The sequence below is a fragment of the Suncus etruscus genome, chromosome 4 (genome assembly GCF_024139225.1).
Source record: "Suncus etruscus isolate mSunEtr1 chromosome 4, mSunEtr1.pri.cur, whole genome shotgun sequence".
Classification (NCBI taxonomy): Eukaryota; Metazoa; Chordata; class Mammalia; order Eulipotyphla; family Soricidae; genus Suncus; species Suncus etruscus.
In genome coordinates, this window is record NC_064851.1 from 65,717,678 (window position 1) to 65,732,165 (window position 14,488).

The 14,488-nt window shown below is 35.9% G+C and overlaps 1 protein-coding gene across 1 annotated transcript in view; it reads right to left on the minus strand.

The window, feature by feature from the left end:
- Positions 1-11,511: 11,511 nt before the first annotated feature.
- GPR63 (G protein-coupled receptor 63) overlaps positions 11,512-14,488 on the minus strand; it is a 69,955-nt gene continuing 66,978 nt past the window's right edge. The window contains exon 3 of the mRNA XM_049771336.1: positions 11,512-12,960. Coding sequence (XP_049627293.1) covers positions 11,562-12,821 — 1,260 coding nt within the window. The 5' untranslated portion in view covers positions 12,822-12,960 and the 3' untranslated portion in view covers positions 11,512-11,561. The remainder of the gene's footprint in view (positions 12,961-14,488) is intronic.

The window sequence follows — 14,488 nt, forward strand, 5'->3', positions numbered from 1 at the left end:
TACTGGTGGAGTGTTTCACCTTCTTTTTCTCCTTCATCTCTCAAATTGATGATGAGAGCCTTTGCAAGGATCCCGCCCATTTTCAGCGTATTAGACTTTTACCCCAGTTTACTACTTTTCTCTTCTTCAAACAAAACCACGTAACTTGAACTAGCTAGTCCTGCCTCCCAGTTAGAGTGGGAAATAAGGAAGGCACCAAGACCAAACAGGTGCAAGACTACTAAGTAGTAGGCTAGGTACAGAGGGGACCACATATTCTAGCAGCCCTGGGGGTGAGGGAAGAGGATATGGGAGGTAGGACAAAAACGGAGGTGTAGGGAGGACAAATTGGTGATGGGAATCCCCCCTGATTTTATGTAAATATGTACCTAAAATATTATTGTCAACAATATGTAAGCCACTATGATCAAAATAAAAATTATATTAAAAAAAAAAGAAAGCACCTTCTCAAGTTCACCTGTGATATGACTTTTATCCATAGTTCAATGGCTTTTTTGGTAGTTGAGCTTGGATTAAGAACTAAAATAAAATCATTATTTTCTTTAAAAATACAAAAATTCTATTCAATTTATATTAAATTAAAAAGATCTTAAATAAAGATACTTTTCAGGATCAGGATCACTTTTGTGACCTCTACCTTCTTCACTGGTATCAAATCTTAAAGCTCTCTATCCAGTCCTTGTCTCTTTGACAGTTAAATTTCACCTAGTCCAGATGAAGTAAAAAAAAACAAAAAGAAGTCTAGATTTGGAAACTTAATTGTGTTTGGATGCCAATTCTTCATGCTAACTCTTGAGAGAACTTGCTCTGAAACTGTTCTCTCATGTGATCATTAGGCTATGCTTTTAGTTAGTTTTGTTTCATTTTGTTTTTCGGCCACACCCGGTGACACTCAGGGGTTACTCCTGGCTATGCGCTCAAAAATTGCTCCTGGCTTGGAGACCATATGGAACACGGGGGTGGGGGGGGGCGTGTAGGGGGAATGGGAGAGAGGGTTTCCAAACTGCAGTCCGTCCTAGGCTAGCACAAGCAAGGCAGATGCCTTATGGCTTTCGCCACCGCTCCAGCCCCATTTAGGCTATGTTGTTTTAAAAAAAACTTCAACGATGTTATTATTTTTTTGTAAGATAATTAAAGTATTCTTCCACTACACAAGGTTTTGGGATAATGTTGTACACAAATATTTGCTTAAGACATTCTAATTAATAAACTAAGCACTAGCAGGTACCTGAAACAACTGATGTTTTAAGTTAGGTTAAGATCCAGTAATGAAATGGGCAAGTAAAGCTAATCTAAGCATCAAAATGCTCCTGATTTTGAGCTTGCAGCTCTAGTCTTATCTGCTCGGTTTTGTAGTAAAATACTCTCCAACACTGTATCATTTATCTAATCAATGATACTAAATAGTATCTAATACTAAAATAGTATCTAATACTAATAGTATCTAATACTAAAATACTAAAATTGCAGATATGCCAGTATCTCTCAGAAATTCTAATAAGTTGTTTTTCCTTTTATATTTAAATGCCTTGGTTTGGCTTATATATGAAGATGTCACATTATTCTAAGACCCCAAATTTAGGTGTCCTGATCATTCCTGAAAACCCAGGTTCTGATTTTCTACACATCTCTAATCATTGTTTTAAGAACACTTATTAATAATATTTATTGAGTGGGAATGGACCCTCACAGAGGTCAACACTGGAGTTATAGCTGTGGGACATAGACCCTGGTCTGCTGAGAAAAAAAATATCTTGAGATATTGAGAAAAAATTGAGAAAAATTTCTCAAGATTAAGTTTTAAACTTTATTCATCCCCCCCCCCCCCGACTTTGGCAAGTACATCCAGAAAAGGCAGGGCACATAGAAGCCTTATATTTATTCTTCAAAAATTTTAAGTCCCATTCACCATGTCAAACTTCTTCACCTCCTCTGCCTTGATTTTGGCTATTACGAATAAATGCCAGGTCTTCAGACAAATGGGTACATAATTGAGTCTCGAATATTTATCAGAGCTTACACGGGCCTTTCTCAAAGGGTTTATGTAACTCAATTAATTCTGTGTATGAGTATCTATGTATCCCCGATATTTCTACCATACTTAAGTTACTTAAAGATTCTGGTATTAGATCTGTTGATTCAAACTCCAAGGTGTCATATTAGATACTCATTTTGTTTGTTTGCTTGTTTTTTGGGGTCACACCCGGCAGCACTCAGGGGTTACTCCTGGCTCTATGCTCAGGAATCGCCTCCGGCAGGCTCAGGGGACCATATGGGGTGCCTGGATTTGAACCACCGACCTTCTGCATGCAAGGCAAATGCCCTACCTTCATGCTATCTCTTCGGCCCCTACTAATTTTTAATAACAAAATACAATTATGGCGTACTTTTCTATCAATATGCATAGCATTGTATGTAACTTTGGTTCCTATTATTAGTATTTAATGCAAGTAGAGTAATAACCATTCAATAAGGAGCTTTGCAAATTCTTCTAAGGCCTCAGTTCTGTTATCAGAAAATAACAGGAGCAAAGTGTCTTCTTGTAAATCCAAGGATTGCCTGAAAAGTTAATCTTTTGAGAATAATTTTCTCGGTTAAGAATATGTAAAAACACTGGATTTAAATGATAGACTGAAAATAGCTGGTCAAAAATAGTACTCATCAATGTTATCATTAGTATACTGTTAGGCCAAAACATACTGTAGAAAATGGAAATACTTTTAAATGGTCATCGAAGACATAATACCTCTGACAGATTATCACAGATAATGAAAGCATACATTGTTTACATGTAAAAGATGGTTTACATAATCAAGTGACCACATTAATATTACTTTTAGAAATTCCAAAATAGATAAAATGAGTACTAACCTATGATTATGTGAATATTATCCATTATTTGTTTTAAATCTTATTTAACCATTGTAATCTAAAAGGTCCTTCAGAGTTGAATTTCACATATACAGTGAATCTGGGCCATTCCTACCACCAGTGTCAACCTTCCTCCACCAATGTTCCCAGAGCGCATCCTATATCACCACTGTTTGCCCTCTGGTTTGCCAGTATAACAGGCTCATTTAAGTTTAGATTGTTAAAGTTTAGGTCTCTTGATTATATTGTTGTTGACTTTGGCTTGGATATTTAATTCTGTCCTTTTTTCCTCCACCAATGCACTTTAGTCCACTTGGCCCCATTCTTTTTTTTTAATATAGAAAAATGCACAAATATTAGGTAAAACAAAGTAATCTATGTCCCAAGGTTCTAGGAAAAAGGTAGGAGCTACTATTAAAGATAAAGAAGAAAATAAACAAAATAAATGAAAAAAAGGGGGTGGCAGTTTTTTTACATAAAGTTTTTTTTTACAAAATTTGGGAAAATAAAAAGGAAACACCTTTGGCCTAAAAACAAGGAGACCTACCATTAAAACATCCTGTCCATAATAACAACTACAGGCTCTAGTCATACTAAGTTGTCTAACCCTAAAATCTTTCTTCATGGTCCCAGTAAAAGCTCTCCTCAATTATGAGTGTTACAGTCAGATTTCTTTAATTAGAGATCTTGGTTTTTGCATAGGCCCTATGTTGAAGTCAGGGTGTCTTGGAGCATCTTCTGGTTTCATCTCACCATTAGGTAGAGGGGCAGGAAAGCCTGTCCTTAAAGGAAATTGTTGCTGTTTCCAAGTCATCAGGATGTCATATGAACCACTCTGTGAGGTGAGCAAGTCGGTGCCAGGACATTAGGACCTTCCAAGTAGAAGTTTGATTCCTGATTCTGGTGCAGAAAACCATGCCGGTTTCAACAAGAATCCAAGGTTTGGGGATAAATAACCAATGTATGATCAATTGAAGTCTAAGTCAAATCACTATGATAAATGTTCAGGGTGAAAGATCCTCCTGCAATATAAAATTTATGAGTTCCTATCTGTATTAGATAAGAACTTCTTTCTGTACGTAAGATTTTCCTCTTTTTTTTTAAAAGAAAAATAATATCTTTATTTAAGCACCATGATTACAAACATGTTTGTAATTAGATTTCAGTCATAAAAAGAACACCTCCCTTCACCAGTATCTATGCAAAAGGAACAATGCCATTACTGGTGCATATGAAGGTAAAAATAAGCTAAACAATCCTATAACTTGGGTTCAGATCTCAAGAGAAACTTAACTACCAGAACTTTCTACTAAAGAAATCCAAAAAAGGGATGGAGGAAATTATCTACATAAGGAAATACACACTAATAATCATACCTATTAAGGAAATACATCTAAAGAAATATACAAAGGAAATATACATATTGTCTTTAAGTCTTTAGAAATGATCAAAATTATAGTGGGGAGAATAAAATCCAGACCAGTTATTCAGCCTGTGATGTGATCTTGTGGGGTCTAAAAATGGCTCCCAGCAGGCATAGATCAGGAAATGTCCTCAAGCTGAGGGTCTCTCAAAAGTCGAATCTAGTAGCGAGCAACAATGAAGAAAGGTGGGAGAAAAGGGGCTGCCAAGTGAAAATCAGCAGAAGCAGCAGCAGCAGCAGCTTCTTTCTGGGCCAAGGCAAGGAAGGCTGGGAAGCTGTCTTTTCACTTTGGGGGCCAGTTGGCAGCTGGTTGGGCTACACAGAGGGAGCGTTCCAGTTCTTGATGAGTTAGGAGCTGAGGGTAAAAAGTGTTAAATAGGGAGAAATAACATATCAGGGATGAGAGGGTGAAAGCATAGAAAAGAATTTGTGACATGGTAAGCAGGGGAGGGGAAAAAGGAAGGGTTATATATAATAGGGGGAAGGACTATATACAACACAGACAAACATTAGGTACATTACAGACGGACATTAGAGAGAAATAGAATTGGCCAACACATATACCTGCGCACATACATAAACAATGAAGATTCATCCATAGGTTGAAAAACTGACCCAGGTGGAACATATCAGAATGCATAAAAAATAAAAAAACCAGCAAGTCAGAAGAAAGGTTTTCCATATTCTAAACAAATCATCATTGGTGCGGGTAAACTTTATTAAAGAAAGGCCTCCTCTTTTAGATTGTGCATAGAGTACTCTTGAAACAATCATAATTTTCAAGTCTAGAATACTAAGCAATATGGTAATGAGAACTGTAAATGAAGTCTACACCATAAAGTATTGTCTAACAGGTCTTGAGCATTCAGGTTCCTTTCCTGAAAACAAAATGAAATCATGCCATTATGATACCATAGAAAACTTTCTTGAGTTGAAAATAAATTGCAATAATATACTCAATGAATGAATCCTGTAATAAGAATATATGGCATGCAGTTGCCTATTCTAATGTTATCTGTAGATACAAACATTAGATCATATTAGCAGTCATAATCAAATGGAACATGAATAGATTAGAAAATTTGTGAAGAGATTAGTTATGATGCATTTAGAATTTTTTTCATCCTTTGCAACAAATTTATCTTTACTGTTTACCTCAATAAAAAATTTTCCATGATCAAGTTTCTTGACTACTAACCTATATAACATTATTGAATACTGGGGCTGGAGCAATAGCACAACAGGTAGGCACATGGCCAACTTAGATTCAATCCCTGGCATCCCATTTGGTCCCCTGTCTGGAGTGATTCCTGAGTGCAGAGCCAAGATTAATACTTGTGTGCCACAAGGTGTAACCTAAAACAAAAACATTATAGAATTCTATATATGTAGTATATGTGTATATAGATAAACAAACACACATTTTTTGGTTTTGGGGTCAACCTGACTGTGCTTAGGGCTTATTCCTGGCTCTGAGCTCAGAGTTCATTCAGGGCAAATCTTGGAGAACCATATGGGGTTTCAGGAATCAAAACTGTGTCTGTTGTATACAAGGCAAGCACTCTACCTGATATCCTGTCTCTCTGATTCCTAATTATTATATATTAAATTTGACACATCAGTGTGATAGTTTTTTGTTTTGTCAGTTGAGCTAAGCTACAGGCTGCAGTTACCTCATCAAGAACTAACCAATGTGTTGCTGTTAAGATATTTAATATGTGATTAAACTCTGTACTTATATCTTATTAAGAACCTGGTTCTATAAATTAAAGGTCTTGAAAACAAAATTAAGAAAGAGCAGATTCCATCTATTTAGTTTCAGCTTGTGCATGCAGTGCTAGCCTACCATATCTAATTACCTTCTCTTTGGATTTCAGATTTACCTACCTAGAAGTATAAAAAAGTTAATTGCTAAATAAATTTCTCAGTAATAAATATCTTCTACTACATTAAATCTTATTAAGTGTATTTGATATTTAAGGTAGGAATTTCTTCTAAAGATTCTTATAATTTTATTATCAGTGAATTTGCTGTCACTCATTATTTTCACAGTGAATATAAAAGTGTCTTATATTCAACAGACTCCTATTTTGATAGCTTTTCTATTTTAGGTACTATCGAATATAGATTCAATGACAAATTTCTTTTGTAAATCAATCTTCATATATTGTTTAAAATACATCTATCTATTGACAGTGAATCAAAACAGAAATAAAAACCTACGTTCTAATTGGCAAAAAAAATTTTTGGTGAGGAGAGATGGACACATTTTGGCAATGCTCAGGGTTTACTCCTGGCTCTGAGACATGAATCACTCCTGGTGAAGCTCAGTGGACCGCACAGGGTGGTGGGGATTGAGCCAAGGTTGGACACATGCAAGACAGTGCCCCTACCTATTGTAATGTATTATTACTCCAGGTCCAAAACCTGACACTTTTAGATGCAAATAAATTGTACTTACTATGAATTTAAAGATGGGTTTTAGAAAGCATTAGAGTTTACAAATGGAAGGGCAATATTAAATCTTTTTTTTTTTTTTTTTTTTTTTTTGGTTTTTGGGCCACACCCGGCAGTGCTCAGGGGTTACTCCTGGCTGTCTGCTCAGAAATAGCTCCTGGCAGGCACGGGGGACCATATGGGACACCGGGATTCGAATCAACCACCTTTGGTCCTGGATTGGCTGCTTGCAAGGCAAACGCCACTGTGCTATCTCTCCGGGCCCATAAAATCATTTTATTAAATTTAAAGAAGACACTCATTGCTTTTCCAAGTGAAATCCAATTTTTAATGAATCAACAGTAACATTTTCATGACTCTTCTAAATGGAATTTCTTAAAACTGCATCTTAGGACTAAGGAGTTTTGTCAAGTTTCATTTCATTTTTAACTACTATGAGAACTTTTAAAACTAGAATATGTAATTATAAGCACACAGGCTCTTAAAGCTAATTTGCAAATAAGAACCCAAAGTAATCAAGACACAAAACCAACTTGGATTTTGAATTTAATAGACAGTATTACCCATGACAAATATTTCTAGGATAAGCAACCCTTTAAAAAGAAACCTCAATTTTTAGAAATATTAAATTTTTATTCATGTTCTTACTAGGAATAACTTTCCTAGCTATATTATATACAGTAACCATATTTTAATTTTTAATTATTACAACCAAAATTCAGTTTGTTCCTCAATACAGATGAAATATATAGTAAAATAAATTAATATTAATTACAAAGGACTAGTACCAATACATACCTATAACATGTATTACCATTTACCTGTAATAACAAACATGTGCTTTGATATTTTTGTTTTTAAAACTGAGTTTTCAATGAAGGCAGTTTATCAGGACTATCATAAAAATAAATTTGAATTAAGCAGATCTTTAACTTAAAAGATTCTACCACTCATGTACCACTCATGGTAGAATACAGTGCCAGGCAAGTGCGTTCTCTCTGCTATATATACATAAATATTTTCAAGTAAACAAAAGAAAATTCAAGAAAAACTCAATATCTTTGTTAGCAAAGAAATACACAGAGTAACAAAAAGGTTATTTTATTTTCTCCATGCTTTCATTGACTATGACTGGCATACACAGAACAATAGGCATTAGTTGTATCTTTACACTCCCCTCATACTCTTCAGGAAGTTACATATAATAAAGTTATCTTGCTAGTTGTAGAGAAGGTATCAGAGAAATTACACTTCTGAGAGTTATAACTTTCAAATATTAAACTGATTTCTGATTTACTATGAAACTCTATGTTTTAGCAGAACTTAAGGTAAAATCAACACTGGCAAGATCCAGCACTAACACATATGGCAGCAGAAGAGGCACAAAGATACAGAGATTTCCCTCTTGATGTAGTCTACCTATGTACTAGGAGATAATGACTTCAAACATAAAGCCAACTATTTTCATGAAACAAGTAATATTTAAAGGAATAGAGGACTATTTCTTGTATGTCCTAGAGCATATTTAAATCAGAATCAGACAGAATGCTGTCATAAAAAAACTAGTACATTTCTGGACTCAACACCAGAACTACTGGCCCAAGGAACCTGCATTGTTAAGAAATATCCCTGGGACTATCCAAACATTTATACGTTGTTGAAGTTTGAATATCACTATTCCAGATTATTTCCTTTGAACTTTCTTTTAACTAAAAATATTCTTCTGTCATTCTTCTATGAGGCTAAAAAAAAAAAAAAACAGTTCTGATACGTCAGTCTGCAGTAATAGTAGTGTTATTTTTCCCCTTAAGAAAATAGGGGAAAATAGGCAACATATGATTTTGCACCTAAATTTTTCAAAGTTACATTATAGTACTTTTTTCAAAAAGCTTTCAAAATGTGTACATGATAAAAAAAGTTCAAAATTATTTGTAAACTGTCATCAGATCAAGATTATCCAGTGTAAAGACAACTGTTGTACAGTGTTGCCTAACTATCTAAGGCCCCCATAGTCATCTTTCACAAATATGAAATCTCAGCAAGCAATCCAGTGCTCTCATTGCCAATGAAGCAGCACCAAATTACTCCACAAAAGCACATAGAAAAGGACAGAGCAAACAAAGCTGTTTCAGCTCCAAGTGCAAGCCTTAAGACCCCTAGTACCAATACATGAGAATAAAGGTCAAGCTGACTTCCCTTAATAGTCTACTTAAAACTATACTTAATTTATGATTGAATCCAGTTTATATTGATTAGAAAACATGTTACACTTCAACATGCGGCTATATCTACAACATTGTTTATGTTGTATATGGTCTTCACAGACCAAACAATTTTACCTGTGAAAATTATAGATTAGAAACCAAAGAGGTAGGTAATGATCATCATCAGAAGATGATCCCAAACATGTTGCATTATATGCTTTTTTTCACTAGAAAGTGATCTTTCTCATGTTCTAGTACATTAGTTAGGTGTTTTTTTTTGAAGTCAACAAACTTCCAACACCTTAAATCCTGTTATCTTGCTTTGTGATCTTCAGACACTGAATTTTTAGAAATAGCTGATGAACAAAACTGTAAAGAAATAATACTGGTGACCAAAGTGTGCTGCTCAAGTCAGCAAGGCTCTTTAAAAATCTCTACTTTCGGGGCTGGAGAGATAGCATGGAGGTAAGACGTTTGCCTTTCATGCAGGAGGTCATCGGTTCAAATCCCAGCGTCCCATATGGTCCCCCGTGCCTGCCAGGAGCAATTTCTGAGCCTGGAGCCAGGAATAACCCCTGAGCACTGCCGGGTGTGACCCAAAAACCACAAAAAAAAAAAAACAAAAAAAAAACTCTACTTTCACATAGAAGGAAGTATGTTGGATAACACCTGTAATCCAATTCCTCAGTGGTGTAGAGGAAAAATGGGCTCCCTTTTTAGCATTGGCTCACAGAGCACTAAAAATCAAAAGTTGTGAAATTCCAAAAAGCTTTCCCGGTTAACTTACCTACATATAATGATACCTACATATAATACCACCAAGAGACTACACTTTCAATTCTTAAGGCCTTAGCATAAATCCTGTCCCTGTTGGTTGCTTTATGAAATGTGCCAGAGTTTCAGAGAAAAATATACAAAGTCCCTAAAAGCAGGAATCAACACACAAACCATCAGCAAGAGGGAAAAACAAAACAAAATGAAACAATACATTCCAGACCTGCTCTACTAATACTTGCTCTGTGCTTCTCTATATACTCTTCCCATTTCTCTATATAGTCTTCACAAGTGCCATGAGCTTGAGCAACAACAGTTCTGACAGAACATTGAGAGGTATAGCTGAACAACTGGAAACCCCCAAAGCTGCAAGGCAAAGACCTTCACCCATAAAGCTGCTCTGAACTTCTCAATCAAGTGTCAAGCCAAAAAACAAAACTTGTTTGATTTGCTTTTAGCCTTATTTATCTAGGATTTTTCTACTCTGCCTTATAAAAGGTAGTGTAACTATTTTCCCTTTCCCAGGCTTTTTGGAATACCTTCCAGGTAGCTATTTTGTTTGTTTTTGTTTTGGGGCCATACCTGGTGACACTCAGGGGTTACTACTTGCTATACGCTCAGAAACCGCTCTTGGCTTGGAGGACCATATGGAATGCCAGGGATTGAACCGAGGTTTGTCCTGGGTCAGCTGTGTGCAAGGCAAATGCCCTACTGCTGCACTATCTTTCTGCCCCCCCCCCCATTTAAAGAAAACAGATGTAATTTAAATAAATGAAAGTGTACAAAAGTTTCCTGTTGACTATGGAACATCACAGCCTGCATGAAGTATTTGTGTGGCTCAGCAGAGCAGGTCAGGCTCTTAGCAGAGATTTTTGAATACTTGGGCTACCACTAACCTTTAACAGGGCTTTAGTCTGAGATGTGCCTTCTTTATCTATAAGAGATAATACATAACTAATAAATCTTAGCGCAGTATCTAGTACATGAGTTTAACAACTGGTTTTTCAGTCATCTTTGTACTGGACTTTGCAAATTCTTGAGTGAAAGAATCTCTGCAGCCCACACTGGCTATCTACTCACAGAACCCGTTTACTTGTGGAAGAGAGCTATTTCTTGACTGTGTCCAAGCATAAAGGATTCCTATTGTGCTTAGACAAGTTTTACATTTTTATGTTTTCTACTTTAAAACGGTACATGCAGATAAAACATAAGCTATCATCCTAGGAATTATTACACAATGCCTCCTAAAGCACATGTCAGGTATAAAAACAATCCTGAAAAACATGACTTAATTAGTTTGTACATTGTTTCTTAGAGTGCACCAAAGTAAATTTTAATGACCTTTAAAATATCATTAACCCTCTGGGGCTATTCTTTTTCTAAAAATGAAACTACATATTTATCTATTGAAATGTATATGGAGGGTTTTTGGCTCCAACAGGATGACATAAAGCAGCAGCATGTTCCAGATAAAGAAGATTTTATAAAATAAACTAATAAGCAAATCTTAGCAGCATATAAAACACCTACAATTCAATGTAACTGCAGGCTCAGTAATGCACAATCTTAAATCCTACTACAAAACCAAAATCCAAGGTGAAAAAAAAAATCTTCCTACCAGACAGGATGATTTCTTTTAAATCCTGGAGTTAATGCTCATTTCCCTATAGTGTATCTTTGATAACAGATTTATAGTTGATGAGCTTGTTTTCTTTATACCTCCCAAACACACACATACAAGCAAGTAAATTTTAAGTATGAAATTCATGGAAAGAAGATGCAAAGTCAGATAAAGAATAACCATCATCCAAAATGGCTGGTAGTTTCAACAGTCACACAACTGTCCGATGTTCTGAACACACATAGATAGCACTGGGGCGAATCCGGCGCCTGGTGTGACCAGGAAGCTTCGGCAAAAACTTGAAGGACTTCGGCATCATGTCCAGGCAGGCGTCATGGAATTTTTTAATCCTCCAGTAGTAAATCAGTGGGTTCAATGCAGATTTGAGGTAGCAGAGCCAGAGTAGCCAGGTGCTAATCTCAAAAAAGTTGTGCTGATAATAAACCTGCTTGTTGAATGTTGCCAAAAGGCTGTAAGTGGTGAATGGGGCCCAGCAGACTATGAAGACAGCAAAGAGAATCAGAATGGTGGTGAAGGCACGCGTTTTAAAGCCCATGTCAATGCTCATCTGGAAGGGTCTCTGCAGACTCATGAGACCTAGCTTGCTAGCCTGGCTGAGACATATACCCTCAGGGTAGCTATGGATCCTCAAAGCGTTGTGCCGAAGAGTGTTGAGTATGCCCATAAATGAGTACAGTATCACCAAGAAGGGTATGAAGAAAGAAATGAGAGAAATCAAAATCACATAAGCCTGGTATCCTGGATTAGTTGTGTACCCAAATACACACTGCGGGGCTCGGGAAGGTAACTGCAAGTCAGGATTTCCTACAGCCAAAGGGAAAGCTATACAAAAAGAAGTTGCCCAAGAGACTGCAATGAGAACTTTAGCCCTATATGGATTTAGCTTATCCTGCTTCTGAACTATAATAAGAAACCTATCTATACTAATTATGAGCAAAATGGCTACTCCTTCTATCACAAACATCCAGAAAAACATAGCAGACACCCTACAAAAAAATTTCCCAAAAATCCATCTAGTAGTAAGGATAGTTACCAAGGCAAAGGGCATGTTCAGCACGGCAAGTAACATATCTGCAAATGCCAGGCTTGCAAGGAGAATGTTAATTGCAGACCGCATGGCTGCTTTTTGGTAAACCATCAGGCAAACAACCAAGTTCCCGAGAAAAGACACAAAGAGAATAAATATCATCAGAGCAAAAAGGATGATTTGGAGAGGCAAGTTGAGGCTCTCAAAAGCTGCTGGTACTGGGGATACCGCTGTGCTATTTACCATCAAGGAACTCATCCCAGTAAAAGCCATCGTTTCAAAACTATATCTAATCAGTGGGCCAATGCTGGGATGGTGGAATGGCGGAGGGGCTGTCATATTCATGTATGTATTTTCATACACTATGTACGTTGTGTTGGATGTCCCCGGATGGGATGCAGTCAACATTGCTAAGAATACCATGGTTTCTGTTGCATAGAAGGTGCCATCAGAGATGTGTCTCTCTCAAGCAGCAGAATCATGTTTCACTGAGGAGCCTTGAGACATAGTCTGAAATCCAGAGTTCCATCTTCCACAGGAATCCTTTTGCCCAAAAACAAGCCTGAAGCACAAGAAGTAAAGGAAAAGAGTTTTTGTAAATAATATTGAATTTCTTACCTTCCCCCTTGAAGGATTTCAAACTTTATTCATTATTTAAGAATCTTTAGGTCTCTAGTTACCTGAGCATAAAAAAAATTGTCATTGTGCTGTTTAATTCTAATAAATCGTGATTGAAATTCCCTGACATTCACACACAAAGTAAAGATGAACAGAATCAAAGTAACAATGTTGCCTTCTAGGGAAAAAAAAAGTTATAAATTGTTTAAATTTCCAATAATAACACTATGAACACAGATTTTACTATTTGATTCTCCTGTGATTTATAAAAAACTTTTTTTTTTGTTTTTTGGGTCACACCCAGTAGCGCTCAGGGGTTACTCCTGGCTCTACGCTCAAAAATCATTCCTGGCAGACTCGGGGGACCATATGGGATGCCAGGATTTAAATCGTCGTCCTTCTGCATGCAAAGGGAAACGTCTTACCTCCAAGTTATCTCTCTGGCTCCCAAATTTTGTTCTTAAGTAAAGGCCTACCCAAACAATGTTCAGCCTATTGGAGCTAAGAGGCCATGTTGTGTTAAAGATAAAATCCTGGCCTTTTACCTTCTAGAATACGTTTAATAAACCTTTGGTATAGGTTCATTTCCATTTTTACATGAGCACAAAACTAGATAGCAAAGAGTTCTGTACTATTCATTATTAAAGGCAAAGTACATGCTTCTAAACCAACAGCTTATAATAGATGATAGGTTATTTCTACTGAAACTCTAAAACAGCCTTTTGAAAATATATCTTCCCAGTAAATATAAGGGTGAAATTCTTCAATAAGAGAAAAAAGTGTACGTAAAAATATCTTATTCATATTTTTCAAGATTTCTTATCATATTTTTAGAGTTCACTTCTTATATTCACTTTTTTTGTGCACATCCACTTTCATCCTTTTTTGAAATGGTACATATACTTCCATTGCCACAATTCTCTTGAGATTGATATTAGCATGTATTAACAACTTGATATGTCAATCAGAAAACGAAACAGAAATTGTAAGAGATAACAAAAAAAAATTTCAGGTATGGAAAATCTATTCCCAAGTACTTACAAAGATGTTTAATTGCCGAAAGAATAAATACCAAAAATACTTAAAATAATTTTTCTTACCAACATAATAGTTGTCTGAAAGGGTTTTCATAATCTATCAATCCAATAACCAATAGATGGCCAATATTCCTGTACATTCAAAATGTGCATTTTTATATTTTATACATTTAAAAAGATTTTTGAATGTAAAAGACTTTATTTTTAATAACAGGACCATTTTAGATTAGATTTGGAGTCTTAAAAGACCACAAATGTGTCTAAGGACCCTAAAATGGGTAGTGACCATGTAAGAGAAAGTGTTTGTGTAACTATAGTAACATTTTTTTATTATGATAAACGTAATATTTTTATGCATTTAAATACTTAATTACATTTACAATACATGATTGATTGATATGATGTATATACCATTAACATACCACATTAACCCAT